The sequence below is a fragment of the Rhinopithecus roxellana genome, chromosome 14 (assembly GCF_007565055.1).
Source record: "Rhinopithecus roxellana isolate Shanxi Qingling chromosome 14, ASM756505v1, whole genome shotgun sequence".
In the NCBI taxonomy this organism is placed as follows: domain Eukaryota; kingdom Metazoa; phylum Chordata; class Mammalia; order Primates; family Cercopithecidae; genus Rhinopithecus; species Rhinopithecus roxellana.
This window is the reverse complement of record NC_044562.1, coordinates 125044601-125070847: the sequence shown is the minus strand read 5'-3', so window position 1 is coordinate 125070847 and position 26247 is coordinate 125044601. Positions and strand designations below refer to the sequence as shown.

The 26247-nt window shown below is 44.5% G+C and overlaps 1 protein-coding gene across 1 annotated transcript in view; it reads right to left on the bottom strand.

Moving 5' to 3' along the window:
- Positions 1 to 21684, bottom strand: part of TMEM163 (transmembrane protein 163) — a 261099-nt gene extending 239415 nt beyond the window's left edge. Inside the window, exons 1-2 of the mRNA XM_030916147.1 lie at positions 21331 to 21684; positions 15791 to 15910 (exon numbers count right to left, since the gene is read on the bottom strand). Of these exons, the coding sequence (XP_030772007.1) occupies positions 15791 to 15910; positions 21331 to 21532 (322 nt within the window). The 5' untranslated portion in view covers positions 21533 to 21684. The remainder of the gene's footprint in view (positions 1 to 15790; positions 15911 to 21330) is intronic.
- Between the last annotated feature and the right edge of the window lie 4563 nt (positions 21685 to 26247).

Sequence of the window (26247 nt, the reverse complement as noted above, 5' to 3'; positions counted from 1 at the left end):
GGTACAAACTTCAAACTTATTTTAGTTTTTCCATACAGACAGCCAATTGTGGTGGTACCATTATTTCCCTCCCTGATGTGTGATGCTACCTCTCTCACATATCCAATTTCCATATATGTGTTACTATTTCTGGACTCCATATTCAACTTTCTTGGTCTATTTGTCCCTAAAAATATCACAATCTCAACTGCCCTAGTTTTAGAAGTTTTGAGATATAAACGCACCTTGTTCTTGAAAATTATCTTGACTATTCTTAGCCCTCCATTCCTCCATAAACATTTTAGAGCTTACCCACCCGCATTGGAAAAAACCTATTGGAATGCTTAGTGAAATTGCATGTATTAGGGTTAATATAAGGAGAAATGACATCCTTATTAGATTGTCTTCCCAATTCTGAACACGATATTTCTCTCTATTCAGATCTTATTTTATGCATTTTAATAGCATTTTATAATTTTCTTCATGAAGGAATTATACATATATTAGATTTATTCCTTTTGGTTTGTTGCTATGAGAAATGATATCATTATGAAAATTAAAAATGTATTGCTGTGTTGCTATTATATAAGAATACATTTTATTTTAGTATATTAAACTTCTACCCATCCCCAGCAGCTTTGTTGGAATTTGTTACTTCTAATAGTGTCTATAGAATCCCTTGGCTTTTCTTTTTTCTTTCTTTCTTTTTTGAGACATTGTTTTGCTCCTGTCACCCAGGCTGGAGTGCAATGGCGCCATCTCAGCTTACTGCAACCTCCATCTCCCGGGGTCAAGCGATTCTCCTGCCTCAGCCCCCTGAGTAGCTGGGATTAGAGGCACCCACGACCATAGCCAGGTAATTTTTGTGTTTTTAGTAGAGACAGGGTTTCGCCACGTTGACCAGGCTGGTCTCGAACTCCTGACCTCAGGTGATCTGCCCACCTCGGCCTCCCAAAGTTCTGGGATTACAGGCCTGAGCCACCGTGCCCAGCTTCCCTTAGCTTTTCTATGTAGAGCTATAGAAAGCTCTATATAGACTATAATAACTCTAAGATAGACATTATCTGTATTATATATAGATATAGTATATATAAAGCTCTATGTAGACTATAATATCCACAAGTAATGATGGTTACTTTTTTCCTCCCCAATCCATATACAGTAACTTTCTTCCTTTTTCTTGCCCTACTATACTGGCTAGGACATCACGTATAATAATGAGGAGAAGCGGTAACAGTAGACATCCTTATCTTCATTTTAGATTTTAAAGGGCTGAGTCTATCTAATTTACCAGTTACAATTAATAGTTTAGGTTAAATAACCTTTATCAGCAATTCCCAGCCTAGTTGCTAAAAGTTTTTATCTTGCCTTGAATTTTATCAAATGCTTTTTGTATTGAGAGATACTATAGGTTTCTTCCCAAATTTTTTTTTTTTTTTTTTTTTTTTTTTTGAGATGGAGTTTCACTCTTGTCACCCAGGCTGGAGTGCAGTGGCATAATCTCAGCTGACTGCAACCTCCATCTCCCGGGTTCAAGTGATTCTCCTGCCTCAGCCTCCCAAGTAGCTGGGATTACAGGTGCCTGCCACCACGCCCAGCTAATTTTTGTATTTTTAGTAGAGATGGGGTTTCACCATGTTGGCCAGGCTGGTCTTGAACTCCTGATCTTTTATGAACATGGTAAATTAAATAATAAACATTCTGATTATACCATCCTAGATTCCAAAAATAAACACATGTGCTGAGCATGTTCATTTATTTATTAATTTTTATATAAACACAATGAGATTTAGTTTGCCAATGTCTTATTAAAGACTTTTTGAATCTATATTCATTAGTGATACTGACCTATAAATTCTCTATTGCCTTTGATTTAGGTATCACAGTAGTAGTAATCTCAAAATGATATAGGAAGTTTTCCTTCTTTTTCTGTAGAATGGAGTGCATGAGATTGGGATTATCTGACCCCTGAACATATGAAAGCACCCATAAAGCCACTGCTGGCCTAGATCAGAGTTTCTCAACCATGGGCACCACTGACACTTTGAGCCAGATAATTCTTCGCTGTGAGGGGCTGTCCTGTGCACTGTAGGATGTTTAACAGCATTCTTGCCCTCCACCCAGTAGACACCAGTAGCATCTCCATTCCCAGTTGTGACAAACAGAAGTGTCTCCTGACATTTCTGGATGTCTCCAGGAAAGGGAGAGGGTGCAAAATCACCTCTGATCGTGAACTACTGTCTTGGATTAACATCTTTAATGGTCATAAACCATTCATGGCAAGTTATTCTAGTAAACTATGCACTTCATCCAAGTCTTCAAATTTATGGGCATACAATTGTAAATAATAGTCTCATTTCCTAAATTTTCTCAGATTACTAATTATACTCCTCATTTCATTTCTAATTACCTTTCACTCATTTCTTTTCTTTTTCAATCAATCTTACCAGACTTAAGCCCATTTATTAGTCTTAAAATAAACAGCTTTTAGTTTTGTTGATTTCTTATATCTTTTTCTCTTTCATTTATTTGTATTCTTCAATATATTGTTTCCTTTCTTCTATTTATCTTGCATTTACTGTTTTTACTGTTTCTTATCTTCTTGTTTTAGACAGTTTTGTTTATCAACTTTCAATTTCTCATTGTAAGCTCTAAATATTGTTTAATATTTAATATAAATTTTATCCTTGAATTATTCAGAAATGTGTTGCTTAGTTTCCCAACATGTATTATGATATGTAGAGGTATTTTAGCTATATTTTATTTCAAATTATTATTGCACTGTGGTCAGAGAACATTGTAAAATACACATTCTTAGGAATATGATGAGAATTCTTTTGCATATGATGGAAGCACTCACCTTCTACAAATATTCCGTAATGTGCAAACATCCTTATTGGATGCATGGGTCTACATTGAGCCACTGGATCAGTGTTCTTTAAACCAAAGGGTGACAACTCACTAGTAACACATAAAATGAATTTGGTAGGATGTGACCAGCACTTTTTTTAAATGAAAAAGGATAGAAATTATCAAAGTGAAATTTTTTTCACATTTTAACAACTCTAAAATCAAGTATTAATAGCTCACAGAATGACTAGCATAGCACATAGTTCAATAGCAGCAATTTTTTATTTTCTAGTACAAAAAATCATGTAGCATATTATAATCAAAAGTGTTGTCGAGTGGCCAGGCACGGTGGGTCACACCTGTAATCCCAGAACTTTGGAAAGCCAAGGCGGGTGGGCCACCTGAGGTAAAGAGTTCGAGACTAGCCTGGCCAACATGGTGAAACACTATCTCTACTAAAAACACAAAAATTAACCAGGTGTGGTGTCAGGTGACTGTAATCTCAGCTACTTGGGAGGCTGAGGCAGGAGAATTGTTTGAACCCGGGAGGCAGAGGTTGCAGTGAGCCGAGATCACGCCACTGCACTCCAGCCTGGGTGACAAGAACAAAACTGTGTCTCAAAAATAAATACATAAACAAAGTAAAAAATGAAAAGACAAAACCATTAGTTTAAAAAAAAAAAAAAAGGAAGACACCTCTCCAGGAAACTAGATGAATGCAGATGCATGGTGCATAGGGACGATCCACATGGTCTAACCGGCAGTTGGAAGCACAGATCTGGAGCTCAGACGATGTACAGAGACACTAAACATGTTGTTTTGGTCCTCCAAAGTAAATTCAAAACAAATTAAAAAGTTAAATTTAAAAAGGAAAACCATAAAAATTAGAAAGAAATCAGAGTGAATTTTAAAAAAAAGAAAATGGAAAAGGCAACAAAAAACAATTTTTAGAAGCTAGAAAGCATATGGGCAAGTGGTAATTGATTTAACAGACTCTAGAAAGCAAACTCCTAACACAGCAGTGTGAAAGCAAAAAGGCAACCCAATTTACACCTCAGGACACCCAATAAAACAGAAATTGGTAGCACAGTATAATAAAGAGAAGACTGGCAATAGGGAGGTTTGTTCAAAGCCTGTGTAAAAAGGAGTTCTCCAGAATCCCTCCCCAGCTCTGCCCAGAAGGGCAATACCCACCCATCCCCAACTCTCCTATTGGATGATTGGAGGATTTTTCTCTGGAGAAGGTGCAACAGTCTCTTCTTTGAGGAATACCAAACTCAGCCAAAGATGGGGAAACCAAACTCAAAGAGGCTAAAGAAAGAATTTCAGGCTGGGCACAGTGGCTTGTGCCTGTAATCCCCACACTTTGGGAGGCTGAGGTGGGCATATTACTTTAAGTCAGGAGTTCAGGAGTTCAAGACCAGCCTGGCCAAAATGGTGAAACCCCATCTCTACTAAAAATATAAAAATCGGCCAAGCGTGGTGGCGCGTGCCTGTAATCCCAGCTCCTTGGAGTCTGAGGCAGGAGAATCACTTGAACCTGGGAGGCGGAGGTTGCAGATAGCTGAGATCACGCCACTGCACTCCAGGCTGGGGGACAAGAGCAAAACTCTGTCTCAAAAAAAAAAAAGAATTTCAAACAGAAGACTGAAATCTCCATCCTCATCCTCAACTCAGCTCCCAAAATTCAAGCAGTCAGGAGTTCACCTTCAAAGCAGAGGCTCAGCAAAACCATCTCAGGGAACCCTGGGCAGCCCAAAAAGAAGGATCTGAAAGTTTAAAACTGGAATCCACCAACAAAACAGTCCAACATGTCACCCTATAGCGAACACTGCCCACATGCTAGGAGCTCAGGACAGCCTTTTAATGACCTATTTTTAACAAGAACAGACTATCTAGGACCACACTCATAGGATTCCTCCCCTAACATGAATGATAAATCCAAAGCAACAGGAGAAAGAAGCACCTGGAGGAAGACAATGCAAGAAATGGAAAAGTACTTTTTAACCATCAAAAATATTTTCAGAAAGATAACCGCTATTAAAAAGATCCACGGTAGGGAGCAGTGGCTCACACCTGTCATCCCAGCAGTTTGGGAGGCTGAAGTGGGCAGATTGCTTGAGCCCAGGACTTCAAGACCAGCCTGGGCAACAAGGTGAAACCACGTCTCTACAAAAAATCCCAAAATTAGCCAGGGGCGGTGGCACGCCCCTGTAGTCCCAGCTACTTGGAAGGCTGATGTGGGAGGATCACCTGAGCCTGGAAGGTCGAGGCTGCAGTGAGCTGTGATTGTGCCACTGCACTCCAGCCTGGGTGACAGGGAGCGACCCTGTGCAAAAATAAAAAATAAAAAATAAAAAATTTAATTTTCAAAAAAGATCCACAAAACAAGAGTTGGATAATTTTTTAAAGAAATACACTCAGATAATGTTTTAACTTGATAATGGAAATGAAAAGCTCAATAGAAAGGTAGGAATATAAAGGTGATTAAATTTCCCAGGAAGTAGAACAAAAAAGACAAAGAAATAGGAAGTAGGGTGTGTATGGATAAAACAGCCCCCACCACAGCAGGTCCCATGCAAAAGTGTAAGTTTCAGAAGATCTTAGGACTTTCATAGCCACACTACAAATGACAATAAAATGAAGCAAAGTCTTCAGAACTCTTAAGGAACATTATTTCCTACTAGAATTTTCTATCCAGCTATCAATCCAGTGTCAGGATATATTAAAGACATTTCAGGCATTAAATGGCTTGAAAGCTACACCTCCAGTGCGACCTTACCTAGGGAGCTAGGAGTAGATGTGTTTGCCCTAAAAGGGAGTAAACCAGAGAAGAGAAAAACATGGCATCCTGGAAACAGGGCTTCCAACAGAAGAGAAAAAATCAAGGAAATCCCAAAAAAGGTTGGGAAGGAAGACTCTGAGCTGCAGCTTTGCACTAGCTGAAACGGGCAACCAGAACCGTTACAGGAGGTCAGGTGCTCCAAGAGAGGTTTCTTCAAGAAGAAACTGATAGAATTACCTCTGCATCTGAAAATATCACAGAGAAGCTGAGGTTAGAAAAGAAATGCTGAATGAAAGTTTAATAAGAAATAAATTCATAGAAAAGTAAACATAGGAATAAACAAAACAGACATGAAATCCAGAAAAAATAAAAAATTGTGCAAGGAAGAAGTCATCGTACTTCACCCTATGGCTCTAGGAGGAGGATTTACATAGTCATAATAATGAAAACCATAACTATGATACAAGGATGGAAATGCAGGAAGTCAGTCTGCTTGTGTGGAGCCAAGAGGATAAAAGAGTAAATTATTTCCTTCCATTTGGGGAAGTTAACAAATAATGCCTAAACTTGAAAAATAAATTAAGAATTAGCATTGGAACCCTGTTATTTACACAAGTAAATACAAGAACTAACTATAAGAGGTGAAGAGGTTGCTGGGAGGACAATGAGGGGGAAATAGAGAGGAGAGAGGGATGGAAAATGGGGGCTGCTGTCATTCTTAACATTCTTATAACTACATCCATGTTAGAGAGTAAAAAAGAAAAAAAATTGAAAATGTCTTTATTTGGTTATTCTCCAGCCGCTCTTTTCAGCATTTGTGTATTTGATTCCTTTCTTATTTTCTACTCATATTAAACACACTTATTTTACAGATTTTGTCAGCTACTTCTGTCATCTAGAGTTTCAGGTCTAATCATGCCATCTGTATGACACTCAATCATGGTGGCTCCTCTTCTCGGGAGTTTTCTAGTATTGGATTGTGAGCTCACCTTTGGTGGGGCTGCCTGCACGGACACCTGCTGGGCCTTAGTCAAAGTTCCTCTGCACCTGCTTCTTTCAGGTGCTCCAGGGGTATTTCCAACCTAGGACCATGTCCATGTTACTATCTCAGCTTGAGGGCCCCCAAGCTAAGTTCAGGGTATACATTCCCAGAATGGATGCCCTGGTGTGTCTCCTAAATTCTCCTCCTGGACCTGGGCACTCATTTCCCCAGCTGCCAGGAATGAGGACTGCTGATGGCCGCATCCCTTTCCCAGAACCCCCCTCCACTGAAGGACGCTGCCTCCCCGTGGTTGTACATGTCCCTGCGGCAGCCCACGCCAAAGACTGGTCTGGCCCCCATGCTTCACCTGGAAGCCATCTCAGCTTCCAGATCCCTGTGGGACAAGCCTCTAAGGCAAGAACACTGCGGTTCAACCTCCCCTCTGCCAGTTCTGGCTCCCCGCAGGTGTTCTTCCTGACAGCCTCCCTCAGCCCCTCACCCCACTGCCAATAAACCTCCTGGAGGGAAGCTGAGTCTCCGAGTCTATTTCCCAGGGAATCGACCTACAAAAATTCCAAACACAAATGTACATGAGGTCAGTCTCACGGTTCTGAATTCCAGTGAAGGCTCCCCCACGCTCATCCCCTCCTCAGTCCACACAGAAATACTCTGACACAGATGAGCTCTTCATTGTCTCTGGGCTGCTGGAGGTGTTTATTCTAGTCCACACTTTCATTGAAAGTAAAGTCCTTTTAAGGAATTTATTACTAGTTTCCTCTATCCACCTGGTGCTGGCCAAAGCATTTGCTACTGACTGAATTGTGTGTCCTCAAAATTCAAATGTTGAGGCCGGGTGTGGTGGCTCACGCCTGTAATCCTAGCACTTTGGGAGGCTGAGCGGGGGCAGATCACCTGAGGTCAGGAGTTCGAGACCAGCCCGGCCAACATGGCAAAACCCTGGCTCTACTAAAAATACAAAAATTAGCCAGGCTTGGTGGCATGTGCCTGTAATCCCAGCTACTCAGGAGGCTGAGGCAGGAGAATTGCCTGAAACTGGGAGGTGGAGGTTACAGTGAGCTGAGATCATGCCATTGCACTCTAGCCTGGGCAACAGAGCAAGACTCCGTCTCAAAAAAAAGAGAATTCAAATGTTGATGCCCTAACCCCCAGTACCTCAAAATGCAGTTGTACTTGGAGATGCAGTCTTTAAAGAGGTAATTAAGTTAAAGTGAGGTCATTAAGGTGGGCCCTAATCCAATATGTCTGGTGTCCTCATAGTAAGAGGAAATGAGGACACAGACACACACAGAGGGACAACCACGCAAAGGCACAGGGAGAAGATGGTGATCTACGAGCCAACGAGCGAGGCCTCAGAAGAAAGCCAACCCTGCTGACACCTTGATCTTGGACTTCCCACATTCGCCAGCAGGAAGGAGGCATGGACATCAGACATGGGAGAAGGTGGACAGGGAGTAAGAGTTTCCCCTGCTGGGGTTAGGAGCAGGGGTTCCCTCCCTACCTCTGGCTTCCTCTGTTCCTTCTGTTTGTCAAGACTTCCGCATCTCAACCCACAGCACAAGGCACTGGGAAGTCACCTCTTGTCCAAAAGGGAGCTACACCAGAAATTCACCTGACAGAGGCAATTCCTAGAGGACCAAATTACAGCCCTGGGATATCCACAGACCAGAAAGCCCCTTCTCAACCAACTGCTTAACAAATATGATGGGAAAAAGACTGAGAGGCAAGAGGAAAAACCCTGACAAATGTCCCAAAGGGCCCCTGCCAGCAAGGACCCAAGCAAGAAGGGACAAGGGACCCTGGGCATGAGATGAGCCCACCTGGGGCTCACTGCCCAGCTACCCTGTGTCACCGCCATGGCTGTGCGACAGGGGCACCTAGTGCTAATGCACCCTGGCCGCGCTTCCAATTAAACGCTGTGTGAAGAAGGCACTGAGAAGGCAGGCAGGGCAGGCAGGCAGCTGCTGAGACCCCTCCCCCACTCCTGGCTGGAAACAGCAGCCCACTGTAAGCGGAGACTCAGGGAGATGAGTCCTCCTAACAGCCTCAGGCGAGTCCCTGTCAGTAGAAGCCTGGATGCTTCAATCAGGGGCTGGGGGGATGCTGGGCAGTGCAGTAAGCAGGAGGGGTGAGAGAATGAGCTCCTGCATCCCCACCATTTACAAAGTTGAAGATGCTCTCTTTGTTTCCTTTGTCTGGCATCTCTACGTGCAAATGTACATCCTCAGCCTGCTGCAACCACAGTGCCCAAGCAGGGCAGAACTGACTCCAGTCCAACCAGTGTCTGAGTGTCCACTGTGTTAGCGGCTGAGAACACTGCCTGAAGAAGACGGGCCCTGGTGTGGAGGAGTGCACATTAGAGTCAAAAGCAATAACAAGATGATTCAAGTATCGTGCATCGAGTTCCTGATCTATGGGTGTCCATGGGGCTATGGGGGAAGGGAGGCATTCCAATCAGCCTGGAAGGCTTCCCAGAAAAGGTGATCTTTCATCTTGATCTTGAGGGATAAGTAAACTTTTGCTAGAAAAAGAAGCATGGAGGTCAGGAACCAAAGGCATCTGAGATGAAGGGAAGAGCAGGTACGTGGGTTTGGGGCAAGAAACAGGACACAGCCTGTGGTGCCCACAAGGAGCCTCTGGGGGTTGCAGCCGGCAGTGCGTGGGGATGGGAGGAGGTGAAGCCAGCCAGGAGGAAGGGGACAAGATCATGAAGGACCTCGTGGTAAGCAAAGTGGCCTGTCTGAAATATGCCTCCGCACTCCATGTGCTGTCTGAGCTCACAGCACAGAGGGTGACAGGTACAGAATCCCTGATCACGTGGCTACAGGGTATGAAGGCAGAATGCAGAGGGAGGGAGAGTTGTCAGGGCAAAGTTCCCAAACCGCTGGTCTGCCTATTCCTCCCTCCTGGTCTCCACCTCTCAGAAGCAGCCTCCGGGTTTATCGTCCTGAGCACACCCACGGGGAGCACACTATCCCTCAGAACACCGCCAGGATGTGGCTCTCAAACTTCCTGCCCACATCCCCTGGCCCCTATACCATTGCTTGCTTCAGCGGCGGCAGCCAGACGCTTGTCAGGAAAATATTCCTGCAGATTCTCCACAATGGTTCCACCTCATACAAGGAGGTGGACACAGGAGCTTGTGAAGAGGCCCGGGGCTGCGAAAAGTCCAGCAAGGATTAGATGCCACATCTGACATGAGGAGCGGCCAGAAGTGTATGCAGGCACCATGCCTGGGCCTGGACATGCGTAGAAAATGTCTTGAAGAGCAGTTAAGACACTGGTAACAAAGGTTGCCGGCAGGAGAGAGAGACTTTAGGACAGGACAGAGATTTGGATTGTGCTCCTTTGGTCTCAGGAATTTTTATCTTGTGTACATTCTGCTTTTTTCAGTAAAATAAATACATGACCAGCAAACTACACAAAGGATCATTCCACATGCAGAATGCCAGCTGCACGGTTAAGGTCTTGGGTCATGGAAGTATTTCAGGAGTAGGGGAAACAGGTGAGTTTAGGGACACGGGCAGAAGAGACAAGGGCTTCACAGCCTTCATGCATGGAGGAGGGCACAAAGGGAAGAACTGTGATGAAGGAAACTGGCAGTGTCATGGATAAAACTGCTCTGCAGGAACGGGCGCCTGCAGTTGGTATGCCCTCTTTGGGGAGGGGAGTTGTCAGTGAGGAGGCTGTCATGTGAGATCCGTGAAATGGGTTGCCCAAAGGACGTGGGTTCCAGTCCTGAGGAGAAGAAGTTTGAGGAAAAAAGGGGGACAAAAGTCAGGGCAGGCCAGACCTGTTTTGTTTGTTTGTTTGTTTGTTTGTTTGTTTGTTTGTTTGTTTTTTGAGACAGAGTCTCCCAGGCTGGAGTGCAATGGCACGATCTCAGCTCACTGCAACTCTGCCTCCCCTGTTCAGGTGATTCTCCTACTTCAGCCTCCTGAGTAGCTGGGATTACAGGCACGCACCACCACACTGGCAAATTTTTGTATTTTTAGTGGAGACAGGATCTCACCATGGCTGATCTCATGGTGTGGCCAGGCTGGTCTCAAACTCCTGACCTCAAATGATCCACCCGCCTCAGCCTCCCAAAGGGCTGGGATTACGGGCATGAGCCACCACACCTGGCCAAGGCCAGACCTTTAAGGCCACTGCAACTATGTCCATGTTACTCTCAGCACACCAGAAAGTGCCTGAAGAGTCTTATGTCTTTTCCATCTCCCAGTGTGTCTATCAGATGAGAGAACACCTAAGAAAGTTCTCAAACATTTTTTGCTGAGTTTATAGAAGAATCGTGCAATTTCATTTTATCTCTCAACTATTAGTCTCATAATTTAGAAAGAATAAAAATACATATCTTACCATTTTTAAGGGTTAAGAGTTTACATTAAAATCAAATAAATGATTTTAAAATATCCACATCTAAAAAGAAAATCACTCCTTTCCAAAGTGTTTTTCTAGTTCTTAAATCTACAGCTGCACCTTATTTGTTTGCTTGTTTATTTATTTATTTATTTACTTTGAGACAGAGTCTTGCTCTGTCGCCCAGGCTGGAGTGCAGTGGCATGATCCTTGCTCACTGCAACCTCCATCTCCTGGGTTCAAGCGATTCTCCTGCCTCAGCCTCCCGAGTAGCTGGGACTATAGGCACACTATAGGCCGTGTGCCTATATTATATTAGCCAAAAATATAGGCTAATTTTTGTATTTTCTTTTTAGTAGAGACAGGGTTTCACCATATTGGCCAGGCTGGTCTCAAACTCCTGACCTCAGGATCTGTCTCCCTGGCCTCCCAAAGTGCTGGGATTACAGGTATGAGCCACTGCTCCCGGTCAGCTGGACCTAGCTTTTGAGTGAGCTTTTTCTGAGAAGATCAGGGTTTGGAGTACTTCTCTAATGGAGCTGTGTATCTTAGGAAAGGTTTTCCCCTGAGAATGTTTCAAATATGCCTTCATTTCCCACAGAACATGCATTGAGTGCCTAAAAATTAACTTGCACTCAAACCTGATAAACAGAGTCAGAATGCATTTTCCTAAATCACTGTAACAAAGATATCAATGGTGTCAAAACCCTGAGTTTTGAGACAGAACTTCTGTTCTCTTTCTAGCTTCATTATTAGAACAGACTTTTTTTCACATTTGGTCATAACAGGATTGCCATTTTTTCCATGCTGCCTACCGATTATAAACAGAATGAATTTTAAAACCAAACTAGAGCTCTCTCTGAAATATTCAAGATGTATTACCATCTGGTTTTATATCAGCATTTGAACAGATCCAAAATCACTACATTACCAAGTATTATCAAAAATAGTTCACATTAAAAAATAGTTCATGTCCCTCTCAAAGCATACTCAAGGCACAAACTTCAAAAGTCCACCTAATTTTTCAAACTATCCCAGACATATGAATGCCAACCATAATTACATATGTGATTTATAACAAATAACTCAGTAATACTGATATAAGCTAGTTTTATCATCAGATCTTTTAGAAACTACTAACTTGAGAAGACATGGTATATTGATTACCTGGAAGCTTATAGGAGATGAAGGGTAACAATCTTTAACTTGTAAACCACAAATAAAATTTTAAGGCTCCCCAACCATCTGAATGGACCTCTCTTCTCAGCCAAGGGCACTCCAAAGTTAACCTGAAAAACTGTTTCCAGCCGTGATGGGAAAGGGGACTCAGAGGATACTCACTGTACCCGCCTCCCTTCTGGAATTCAGGAAAAGCTGACCAGCATTAGCATCAACGCAGACATTAAGTCTGATAAGAAACATTTACAGTCTGTTCTCTCTGAAGTCTGCTACCTGGAGGCCTCATCTGCATGAAAAAACTTTGGTCTCCATAATCCCTTATCAGAATCCAGAGATTCATTTTTATTGATTCCAGGTGTTTAGATAATAACTTAAGTCTTTCAACCAATTGCCAAGCAGAACATTTTTTAATCTACCTATAACCTGGAAGTCATCCACTTCCAGTTGTGCCAACTTTCCAGATCAAATCAGTATACACCTTACAAATATTCATTGATATATTATGTCTCCTTAAAGAGTATAAAAGCAAGCTGCACCCCAACCACCTCAGGCACATGTTTTCAGACCTCCTGAGACTGTGTCACAAGCGTGTCCTTAACCTAGGCAAAATAAACTTTCTCAACTGATTGAGCCCTGTCTCAGAGACTTTCAGGTTCACAACCTACAATGTACATGTCAGGTAAAAATACGAATCTTTCCAGTTGACCGAGAAAAAGAGATGTGCCCCCCAACTTGTATCTACCCTCCTCATTTCCAAACTCAAAAGAGCCCACAGCATTTCTTCAGAAGATACTCAGCTAAAAATCAGTAACCATTATTAAATAAATAGAAAATGGCAGCTAAGGAGGTAAAGACAGGAACTCCAGCTGACCCCAGGAGATGTGACTCCAAGACAACTCCCTTAGCAAGAGAATGGCCATAGGATGACCTGATTACCCCCCAAAATTGTAATTGTTTATAAAATATATGAGATCTCGGCCTTGTATGTAAATCTTCAGATAAAATTTATCATTTTCCAAGAAATATTGTCCTTCCACCTAACTAAAAAAAAAAGTTTTAAAAAATCTCTCAGTTCATTTATTTCAGTCTTGAGTTCTGATTCCACACAAGGATAGATGATCTTCCTGCCCCAAATTTTTCACCATCCAACAGTAGCAAGAAGCCATGTCCATAAATACAGTCGCTTTCTCTTCATCATGTTTAACACTCCCGCTAACACACATACACACACACAACACACATGCACACACTCCAAAACTTCTCCGCCACACCAAAGCATCATATACAGTAATTCTACAGCAATCCTCTTAAAAATACTAATTGATTCAATTCAGCCATTTCACTGGTTTGGAGAGAGGTGCAGGAAGTCAGAGCATTGCGTTTCATCCATCTCTGTTAACTACCTCCTTCCTTGAAGAGTAGGACTGGAAGTTTTTGTGACACTTTACAAAAATCTTTATTGCCATTTTTGAAATGTTCCCTTTTACTTTAGACACTCATTTAAACATAACTTCGAAAGTCAGTTTATATTGCTTAATCTCTGTTTATTTCCATTCAAAACTAGGAAAAGAATTTCACAAAAGTCTGGCACCATATAAATGATGCTTTGGAAGAGATTTTAAATACTGCATAGTAGAAATACATTTAGGAAACTAAATAGTAAAATCAACAACCCTAACAACACAATCAGAGACCACATCAAGGGTTTAAAATATGAAACACAAACACACACACAAACACTAAAGCTACTCTGTAGTTAAAGTGGAGGAAAATACAATTCACCTTCTACATTCTTTGGTTTGACGAAACCAGAACAAACTGTAAGTAACATGAGAACAAATTGAACGTACTATAGATAACACAAATCATGATATTATATGCCGATACCAACATTTTATTGGCTAAAAGTTAGAGGATTTAAATTAAATACTTGCTGCAAAGAAGGTGTAAAATCATTTTTAAAAGAAAAAGAAAGAGAAGCCCTTTCCACAAAGCCACATTCTACTTCTGTATGCACTATGCAACTGTCTTTCTTTATTAAAGGAAATGAACAACGGTTTTAAGATAACCCAACTGATCAGGTGTAACATGTGAAACCAAAATTTCCTCATAATTTTTGTCTATGATGAGACTTAAGTACAGCAAATGTAATATTACTTTCCCAGAAGAAAGACTTGCCCAATATTTCTTCACATTCAGTCTTCATTCAAACACCCACGTGATAAATCAAAACAGCTTTATCAGGCACATGGACGAGTCTGAGTTACTATTATTCTGTTTGTAAATCGCCTCCCTTCGTTCCTTTCCTTTTTCTTTACATATGCAAATTATGGTGTCTGATCCAAAGTCCTCCACCAGCCCCCGCAACCAAATTATCCCCTAGGGACATCAATCCATCTTGTTATTCTTGTTTCAGCATTTAAAAAGTGGGGGCAAGGGGAAGGAGTAGCTATTTTCAGGAATCAGAATTCCCCTTGATTAGATTTCTGGCTCACCGGTAAAAATGTTTATACTTGGGAATGCATTGCCCTCCACTTCTAAATGTTTGGCTGTTTTACAGCCAAGATATGGTACAGTCTTTCCAATATAAATTGCTTAAAGTAATATATGCCTAGTTTTGCAGGGAGCATTTGGTCAAATTTTAATACTCCCTCTTGGGAGCCAACCCAACTTCCAGCAGCAGATCTAACCTTGCAGAATAGAATTTTAAGCAACACGCACACATAACTTGTCTTCTAGCAGACATGGGCTTTTTTCTCCTAATCTGAGGGTTGTCACAGGAGACACCTTGTGTGATGCCTATCACTGAGAAAATAGATCTTTCTGTTAGGTAATAAATTCGTCACAAAATGCAGTCTTTTCCCTAGCATCAAAACACACACACACACACACACACACACACACACACACACACACCCCACTTGGGTTTCTACCAAGGTTGAGCTGTAACTGACACTGCTTAGGCTTGTGAGTCACTGCACAATTCATAAGAATAAATAGCACACGTACATTTCCATAGGCTGCAAAATGTTAGTCGAGAAAACACATGCCATCGGCCTTCCTAACCCCCAAACAGGATTATCTGGCAGAAACTGTTCCACTTCCTTAGTTTTTCTTAATTGCAATACATGTTTTTGTTTCCATGGCCACCGAAAACTTGAGAGAAGACCCTCCCATTACACTTTCACTAAAATGTGCATAGGATTTTCCTCCAAGCCTTACACAGATACGATCAGGGAAAAGGAGAGGGCTCACTGCAATATTACACCCATCTTCTTGCATTAGGCTCAAAATAAGAATCTTAAGGATATATATGTGTCACGTGTCAGCCCAAGCTGAAGGCATCCAGCAAGAGTATTTTCACTATTCAGCTAGCAGCCAGCATCTACTTCCGCAAGCCCGCATACTGATGAGAGCCAAGGCTCCCAGTCGCTCTCCACCTCATCTTCTTACCAGTCTTTCCTCTGCAGAGGACAGAAGCTATTTTACTAATTTATAAGTCCTCTGACTATCCAACCATCTAAAAGAATTTACTCATCAATAATAGTCAACTAAAAGCAAAAGCACATCCCACAGGAATTAGAGAATAAAACAGGCAACAGCAGCACATATTGGCCGACGAGACCCTTGATACTCACTAAAGGCAGCCACTGCGAGGGCCAGGGTGACAATGATGGAGAACCAGGACACCCACAATGCCTTCTTCCTGTAGTTCTGGGCTTCATGAGGTTTCAGGCGGGTGCTGCTTTCTAGTAAGCCTGACAAAAACAAGGAGAAAGGGAAGTTAGACATTTCCTTACTAAGAAACCCACAGCGAGAGCTACAATTTCTTACCCAAAGATTGCAAACTAACAGCCCGTGGGCCAAGATGTGTTTTGTTTGGCCCACACTGTGTTTTAACAATTAGAAGATTTCACATGAAAATCAAGCTTTCTGGCACCCCTTGAAAAATCACAGGCTCTGACAATATGAGCCGCGTATTTCTGCAGGGTAAGAGCAGCTGTCCTCTCGAAGATCTCCACAGACCCCACCACTCCTTGACATATCACACCAGGCCATTCCTTTGCCCCTGTGTTAAGTTGCTTGGCCTCAGGTAGATGCTGTTCCTGCCCACAAGGCCTTTCTGTTAGGAAAACAGCACAAACCACCCACATTCAGCCGGGTCTTCAGGCTCCTCAGCTGTGAGCATTGATTTGCATTCATTCACCAGCACAGTCCCAACTGGTGGACTGGGTTTTGCCCAAAGCAAAGAGTCAGTCTACAAATGACCTCACTGCTCCCCCAACAATTAGCAGGAGAAGAACCATTTCTCTTTAACCATATCCACCAATAGCCTCCAGGCCCAAATTATAAGCCACGTCTCCTTCCCTCCTTTTTCTGTTCTATAGTATACACATCCTTTTTAGCAAGCACATGTCAAAAAATTCTCAGAATATTAAAGTGGGGCAAACCTACTAAAACTAGAGGTAGCTTCCCAGGTAGGCCATGTATAAGACAAGTTTTATTTTTATCTTCTATGCTTTCAACATGGAGAGTCCTCGACAACAACAGAAATTCATGACAATTCCCAGGCAATGCCCACAACTGCCTGGAGTCAAAGACTAAAATGTCTTCAGAATGATCTTGATTTATATGTTTATCCTTCTCCTTTGACTATAGATCATATACAGCATCTCTTAGTTGCACAGAGCACCAGATTTTCAGCCATGCATTTACATGAACAGGAGCTTATTACACCATCTCTGGTGAAACAACCCACAACACAACTTTCAGAGGTTGAGCAGCCTCATCAGAGCAGCTCCAAAGAATGAAGGAATTGGTAATGAAAGCTCAGGTGCCAATCTGTAAAATATCACACAGTGTGAGACATCACACCTACGCATCACGTAAAAGACACCATCTCATTCATCCAACTGGGTACCACAGTAAGCCTCTGGTTGCCAAAAACTGCATCCTGACCAAAAGTTAAAATCAGGACCCTGCTAAAGCTTTTCAGTTCCATTTATAATCCAGACTCAAGCATCGCTGAATAAGTCCTGAGCAAAACAAGCCAGAATGTCAAGAAGGTTGGTAAGTGAGCCCAGCTCACTGCCTAGAGATTTTTAAATAATTGAAACCTACAGGCTTACATAGAATCAAAGGTAGATGAAATGCAAATGTGAGGCATAAACACCATCACCATTCTCTCTCTGGAAATCTCCCCAAACCTTCCTTCGTGAGTGGACTTGGATGGAAAAGATAAATATCTTCTCTCTTGTCAAATTCTGCCCAGGTACAAGTAATTTAAATAAAAATATAGCAGGCCCCTTTGTCTATATCTTCCTTGGCTGCCAAAAACCACACCCTATTCCAGTTTTCAACTATACAATCACCAGTTATAGCCCTATCCTAGAATGAGCAGATTCCATGCACCCTTAAAAATTTATGTCCCTTTTCCCAAATGATATAAAAATATTCCTTTCATCGTGGCCAACTGATTTTCAGGATAAGTGAAGTTATAACATTTAGGTACTGACTCAAATAAGCAGTTTGTTTGCTAGGTAATTTGACAGCAACAATCTCCAGATTGTCATCCACTGAGGTAAAAACAAGGTTCCTTTGAGAAGTAGATTTCATGTGCTAAGAGGAATGACAATCATGCCCATTTTCTCTTCAGCCACATAACATTTATTTTTCCATCCAAAGTCAGCTAGTTTCAATAATATAACTGGTCCTGACCACACATGCGGACCAATCTACATGCTTCACCCACCAGTGACACAGCACTCCCCTGGAGGAGTTTCAGATGACAGCCCAGGACAACTGGACTGTCCCACTAAGGTGGCATTTAGAACTTCTCGGCATTACAACCAGTACTTCTTCCCCAGATCTGAGCCTGTGTGTGCCTCCTCCATGAAATTTTTAAAGTTAAAAAATAAAATGGAATAAGTAGAATGGGAAGACTGTCCAAAAATGGAAGGACTTGCCCATTTCTATTCAACCTTTTCTTATTTTCTGCTGATTTTCCTTTCTCAAAATATAGCCGATCCTAAGAATGGAAAACTTTGTACTCCTCAAGGGGAAGTGGAGTATGATGATGTTTAAAGACTCAGTTCCTAGTGAATGTTTCACACACAGGTACCTCCACACATGTTGGATGCAGGCACACTCACAAGTCACAAAGATGTAGCGAGAATTCCTAAGGTTTTCAGGAAGCTGTGCTTTAAAGCTGTAAGAAAGGCAGCCTGAAGAGACAGGACAGGCCTCAGATTTGCAGGCAGGGCTGGATCATCCCTACCCATAGTTGGCCCCCATATTTGAATTTCTAAACTCACTCAAATTTCATGTATTTGCAATTTTGGACTGGGAATACTAAGCATAGTACTAATGAGGGACTGATCCTTTATTTATTTTGGAGAGGGGAAAGGTACAAATACATTTGGAGAGGTTGAAGCCATCAGTTATTTCTACACTAGTATGCATTAATTCCAATTCCTTTCTCCTAAGTTTGTCAAGCTTGAACTCTCTGAAGAAAGGGAAATTTTTGTTAGATGGGGAAGTAGTGGGAAATGCTGACACATATAATTATCTAAGGCTAAGCTGGGCCCTAAGGTTATGGACAGAATGATGGGAAAATACTTGTGGGGAGAAGAATAGGTATTCAAGGGGGATGGGAAGAATAATTAAGATAAACCTGGCCTAATTTTTGTGTTTAGTCCCTAAAGGTCTTAGGCCACAGAGCTCTTGCTCCCTGAACTTTAAGCTCAACCAGATGGCACTGCAGTTACTGACATTCTGAGCTAGCTAGGTTTCTGAGAACCAGCCTACATTACTTGTAAGGGGCGAATGCCTCCAAAGTCTCAAAACACTAGATTTTAAAGCAAACCTTTGAAGAGAGTTAGCGGTGGTCTGGAATCACATCTGATAGCTCCAAAGGGAGTTAGGACAAAAGAGAATGCCAAATACAGGTGCAGATCCGAGGTACCCCTCAACCCCTCTACAGACAGCCTATAGGTATTTAGGCCTGAAAGAAAGCAAGTCAGGCAGGATGCAGAGATACACAGCAGGCAAGTGCTGAGGCTTCCACCTCCCCAGTTCCTCTCACCAGCAGGAAAGAGGTAGCTGCATTCAACCCATTCCCAAAGGATATAAAAATCAATATTGGAAAAATGCAGCACCATAAGAAAAAAAAAATAACACAAAAAACAAACACAAAATCCTACAATAAACCTCCCCAGGTAACGTTCTGGTTTACTTAACAAAAATCACTTATTCACCATATACTGGTTGCCATCAGGAAGAGGTCAAACAAAAGAATGTCACATTGACGTTCAGCTCTCAATGCCACACAGCACCGGGTTCTTTGGGGAATAGGGTTCATCCTAACAGAGAGGCTGTGTGTGATATGCCACGCTCTCAAACAGTGACAGTTTACAAACAGTCAATGCTTTCATGCTATCACATAATGGAAAATGAAATTCCGTTGACCAGAGAAAAATAACCTTAAGAATGAATTCAGAAGGGCTTTTCACACTTGAACATGAACTACAAAATGATGCTAAATATGAACTCACCCTAGCACTGTTTTCCCTCCTATTATTTTATGGGGTAGGGAGAAACAGGCCAGCTCTTACAGATGACCTGCAATGCTACAAAAATAAGCTCAACCCAGGCTTCTGTCTTTCTTCAATATGGAATTTTTAAATCCTACAATATTAGCTGGAGAGGGGCAAAGGTAATGAACACACGCTATAATAAAAGTGAGAGGTTTTGCTCCGTGCTCGTGATGTCCCCTGTCCTCACCTCTTAAATGGAATCTAGTTATGTGAGAACAGGGGGAGAAACTGCAACAGAGGTGCAGAATTCGTTGCCACTGGAGCAGCTCCAGTTCTCGCTGAGCATCTAGGCGGATTCTCTGGGAACTGCCGTTTCCATGTCATTTTATTTCACATGCTACAGTTTAGAATTTCTAAGGAGAAAGAGATCGTGCATCCGAACACTAAACCGGAATAAAAATGTACAGGAGATACTAAGAATAGGACAAAAACCTGCTAAGTCTAAAATATATAAACCCGCCACAGCCAACAAAATAAGGCTTCCAAGAAAAGGGGGTGGAGGTGCAAAGAGCCGGCTTCCCCTGAAGGGCCTGGCTGCAAGAATCCCGCTTTGGCCACTAAGCGGTTTTAGCAGAACCACAGATTCGTTCTGAGGGGGACAATTTGGATTCGGATTCAGCAAGAAGCAGAAAAGGTGCAGACGTGGCCGAGAACAGGGCTCCCTCTGCAAAGAATCCAAGCCCAGAGGAAACGCGGAAGGGATGGAGGAGAGAGACGCGGGAATGAGCAGGGAGTCTCTCCCGTCCTACGCTGGCGACTCAAGGGGGCATCAGCAGTCGGTGGGAGGCAAGAGTGTGGTCTCCCAGCAGAGGCACGTGTGCGGACCTCCAGGCCAGTGTCAGTGGAGGGGGGCTCTGAAGGGTCTGCAGACGCGCCCTCCGGAACCATCAGGTTTCAGTGGCATCTATCCAGATGAGGCTGGTGGCCCAAATCCAAATGTCCCATTCCTCTGCCCCATCATCAGACGACGGGGCAGGGACCCACCGTGACCCGGGTCCGCAGTGAGAGTCGGGGACCGCCCGAGACCAGAAGCCGCCCGAGTCTCGGCTTACTCCCCTCCTTGCGCCCTTCGCCGGGGCGGGCAGCCGGGCGGTCGCCGAGAGACATCTCGCGGCTACACCCGCAAGGGACTTCCCGCAGGGAAGTTCTCCCAGGCAGCCGGCGGGGCCGCAGGGGACTACGGAAAGGAGGATGCAACGAGCCCGGGTCCCTCCGAGCTGAGTAGGGCCCGCAGTGGCCCAGGAGCGCCCGGTTCCGAACGCAAAAAAATGCCTCCCGCAAACTTTTCCCGTGGGCGCCGGAGGGCCTGGAGCTGGCAGAAAGCAGGGCGCCAGTCCAGACGGGGTCGGCCTGAAGGCAGCCGGCGTCTGGGCTTCGAGGGAAGGAACCGCAGTCGAGGCGGTGCCGGCCGCAGAAGGTGGGGCTGCCGCTCTCGGCTCGCGGCACTCTAGCCGAGAAGTCGGGGCTCCGTGCCCCCGCGCGCTCCGAGCCCCGCACCCGGTCCAGCGCAGCCCGCGAGTGGGGAGAGGCGGGCCCCGAGCAGCCGCCCCCGTCTCCGGCCCGGCCTGGCGGCGCGCGCTCACCTCGGTCCTCCAGCCCGTCGCTGAACTGGCCGCTCTCGCTGATCCGCACCTGCCGCTCCTCCTCCAGCTGGGGCTGCTCGCGCGCCGGGGAGCTCAGCTGGGCCGGGCCGGGGGCGGCGGCCGGGGGCGCGTGGCCCCGGGGCGGCGGCGGGACGGCGGGCCCCTGGGAGCTGCGGCGCTGGATGCCCGCGGCCGGCTCCATGGCGCGGGGCTGCGGATCCCGGCGGCGGCGACGACAAGTGCGGCGGGGATTCGAGTCAGAAGTGCGAGGCGCCGCGGCTCCGGCGGGCGCAGGAGCGGACTGACCGGCCGCGTGGACAGCGAGGGAGGGCGGGCGGGCGCCGCGGAGTGGAGGTGCACGGGCGGGGGCGGGGACGAGCGGAGAGCCGCGCGGCTCCGCGGCCGGTGGCGGAGGCTGGGGCCGCGTTGTCGCCGCCGCGCTCCGCCCCTGGGGGCAGGTGCGTGCGGCAGGGACCCGCCCCGAGGCCCGGGCGCGGGAGCCAGAGCACCGAGGCGGACAAGAGGGAGGAACCCAGCGTGGGGACCCGCAGCGGGCCCCGGCAGAGCTTGGCTAGGGCGTAGCGGGGACCCGCCCCACCTGCGCCGCGGGATGGTGCCCAAAGGGGACCCCTCCCACTGGATTCCTCTGCGGTCCGCGAAGCCCGCGGCCGCGCGTGGGTTGCAGACAGCGCCCCTAATTTGGCATCTTTCTCTTCTGGAGCTGCACAGGCTTCAGAGGCTGTACAGGGTCTTCGCCTGGGCCGCCATTCTCACTACTCATCCAGGGAAAAAGGGTTCATCTGTCCCCAAGCCCGTCGCTCTCCGTCCTTCTAGGAGCTTCAACACTCCTGCCAGTTTCTCCCTGGAGCGCCCATTTAGCCAAGGATGGGGTATCTTTAGGACAGCGGGCGCTCTAGAAGATGCTTGAACTCCGAGGCTTCCCCATTTCAACTCTTCCTGGGCCTTCGTCCCGTACAGTTCGCTCCCCTCTGCTCATCCTAAGTCTTGTGTGATCTTCGGAAATCCATGGAAGCCTGCCTCCTACGAGAAGTCTCCCCAACTCTGACCCCTGCAGCTCCTAATTCATTTTGTGCGGTGGGGCTGGTCTCACCAGTGAGAGTCCCCAGCAGGGCACACGCCAGCTCTCTTGATGCCCACAGAGGAGCAAAAGAGGACCTGCTGTTTAATAAATTCAGCTTGGATTTGTTGGGGCTCAGAAAAGTATACTCCAACGTACGGCACTTTGGTATGCTAAGTTTGAACTATAAAACTAAACAGACCTCTGAAGCCGCCTTAGAAACAAATTCTCTGTCTCCCGCCTGACTTTCTCCCCACTAAGCAATTCATAGAAACCAGAATTCCTCTTCCCCACGGTGGTCATACAACCTAGAAATAGTACTCCAACCTCCCTGGTCCCCTGCCTTTCTGTGTAGGAGCTGGCCATGAAGAACTACTCAGACCTACTTTGTCTGATGGTAGATAGTAGATCCTCATTTCAGAAGAGGTCCTGCTCTGCACATGCTGCACAGAGAGGCCAAGAAGAATCTGAACAGGCCTCGCTGGGTTCACCCGTCAGTCTATTACCATTAGATCACACCTTTGTCCAATCACATTTCTATAGGGCTGTCCATTCTTCACTGAATCTAAGCATAAAAACAGGCAGTTTGGCCGGGCGCGGTGGCTCAAGCCTGTAATCCCAGCACTTTGGGAGGCCGAGACGGGCGGATCACGAGGTCAGGAGATCGAGACCATCCTGACTAACACGGTGAAACCCCGTCTCTACTAAAAACTACAAAAAACTAGCCGGGTGACGTGGCGGCGCCTGTAGTCCCAGCTACCCGGGAGGCTGAGGCAGGAGAATGGCGTGAACCCGGGAGATGGAGCTTGCAGTGAGCTGAGATCCGGCCACAGCACTCCAGCCTGGGTGACAGAGCGAGACTCCATCTCAAAAAAAATAAAAAAATAAAAACAGGCAGTTTTCCCTGAGTCTTTCTATCTTCATTTCTGAAGGCTCCTGTATCACATAAAACTTTGATTCAATAAATTTGTTACGCTTTTCTCTTATTAACCTATCTTTTGTTATAAGCATGTTAGCGGTGCCCCTTATGGTGGGGAGGAAAGGTATCACACCTTTTCTGCCCCTACAGTTTCAATGGTATCAACATCCAAGCTCTAGAGTCTGGCTTTCAACTTTAGATTGATTCAGTCTCTGAATTTAATCTGGGTACTCCAAAATGTCAATTCCTCATTTAAAGGAGTCCCCCTCATTTCTTGAAGAGTCACCCTTTTCCTTTTTCATGTCTTCTTTGCTTGTGATTGAAATGAGAGTAGGATTTCAATGCCTTTGTGGTGCACTGGGAATATCACCAGAAATGGGGAGAGGGGTCTTATTTTATTTTGTTGCTGCTGTTATTATTGTTGTTGCTGAATTGGAATGAGAAGATCTGAGCTGACCTTGACCAACTCACTTTACCTTGTTGACCACTAATTTCTTCAACTACAAACTGAAAGAGTTGAACTAGGTCATTTCAAAGATCCCTTCCTGCTGCAAAGAAAAAGAAAAATGCTATCATTACTTGGATAAAGACAATGAAAATCTCTACCCATTAATCCTGGTTCTATCCTCTAAGATAGAACATCCTTCAGATATATTTGCGGAGTCATCTCCTCCACTTTTTCCCTCCAGTCTATCCCATTTAATCCCCCTGTCAATGGCTCTCAACTGGTTAGGGAGTCTAAGAACAAAAATACCCAAGCTTTGACTGCTAGAGATTCTGATATCATATTTAATGTAATCGTTCTGGGCTTGAGACCTTGGCATGGGTATTTTGTAGGGCCCTTCCCCATTCTAAGAGTCATCTGGGGGCTTAAAAAAATTATTCCTCCCTGGCTCTCTGAGATTCTGGTTCAATAGATCTGGGGTCTGGCTGGGAACCTTCCTTTAAACCCCTCTCGCCCCCCCACCCCCCGGCCTCCAACACACATTCTGATGTCAATTATTCTGCAACCACCCTTTGTGATTACTCTCCACAATATGGACCATCTAGCTCTGTGCCCTTCACACACACACACACACACACGCACACACACACACAGTCTGCAGCAGATTCTCACCAGAAGAGCTGGTGTCATTATTCTTTCCTCTGGTTCCTCAGTTGGTTCTGTAAGTCCAGCACATCTCAAAGGTGAGTGTGCCAATGAACACCCGCAATTCTTCTTAAAATGCTAATTCTAATTTAGTTGGTCTGGGATAGAGGCTGTCAACCTAAAAGGAAGAGGCTGAGGCACAAAACATAATTGAAAGAATTTGCTTGAGCCCAAATGAGGACAGCTACCCAGGACATTTCTAAGTTGCCTTGAGGAGTGCTCCTTTAGCCTCTGTTATAAGCAGGTTTTTAAAGGTGAAGGTAGCAAAGAGAGGACTGATATAAAGTTGTGTGACAGGTATCCTCATTGGTTTGCAGAGATAACTTGGGTTAGTGATTGGCTATAGATTGTTGAACTGTCGGGTAGGAGTTATGGTGTCCAGTGTATGGTCATTTTATGGCTACTTGGCATAAATTAGTCTAGAGCCCACATAGTCAGTGGCTTCCAGCAATCATTATTTCACTCAAGGTTGTCACTTGCTGCTGTTTCATTCCAGTAAATCTCTGGGGCTGATAATGTAAATGGGGCTTGCATTCCTCAGATTAAAAGTTTCTTTTCTTTTTTTTTGTTTTCCACCAGGCTGAGATTCTGTTTCTAATAAACCTCCCGATGCTGCTGATGCTGCAGGTCTGAAGACCACACTTTGAGAAGCAAGGATCTAGGAGTTGTTTGTTATTCATGGAATAAATATATTTCCCATCATGTTCCAGCTGCCCTGATTAAACAAGCCACTATTGTCTTTTCCAGAAAGATTTCTCTGACTCCAGCTCCCCTCTGGGTGCTCCTTTTTCTAAAGTGTAATTGATTAATAATTCACCATTTATTTCATGTGTGGAGCAGGGATAGTGGTGCTTTCCTGATGTGCATTCCTTCCTCACACACACCTGCCTGGGTGTCAGGGATACAGTGTTCCCTCAAACAATCGCTGCTGATTAACTGGAAGATAACACTAGCTTACATTTCTGGAGGACATACCATGGTGCCAGGCACCTAGCTAAGTGTTTTACATGCATTGTCTCCCTCATTCAGCTACTGCTGTCCTCATTTCACAGATGAACAAACGCAGGCCCATCTGCCTTGTCGACCTCTGCCCACCACCATAATCCACAGGGGTACTGCCCCCTAGGCGACATTTTGGAAATTTGCAGGTACTTTCATTGGTCACAATGATGGCAGGAGGGGGCCACTGACATTTAGTTGGGGGTGGCCCCAGATGCAGGAGACTGTCTGTTTCCCACATGGCTTTCATATGTCAGACCTGACCTTTGCTTCCGTTAAAATGTGCATCTAATTACATTGGAACTTTAACTTTGTTTTACATATAAACACAAAATGTTTTTGCATCTTGTGAATACACACAGGACTTTCTGGAAATGCAACTACTGTATAAGTCTAGGAAGGGATGGTACTCTGTTTGCCAATTCAGAAAATCAGGACACAGAAGCCAGTTCCATTCATGGCATCTGTTTCAGCAATCAACACATATATGATGCCCACAGGCCTAGTAATTCCATATGTGTATACTTCTTCAGCTCCCGTTTCAAAATAACAGTAATATAAAGAAAAAGTGTAAAAAATATTCCAGAGTGCCTGTCTCTCTGTTCTTAAATTATAAATTGGTACAAATATCTGACTACTTATTTATGACCTCTGGTGTAGCTCTGAGTGAGCATTTAAATATTAATTATGTATTGCTTTACTTTTATTCCTCCTCTATTATAATGTAGATCATTATATTGATTTTTCAACTATGTGTATATACATTAGCCA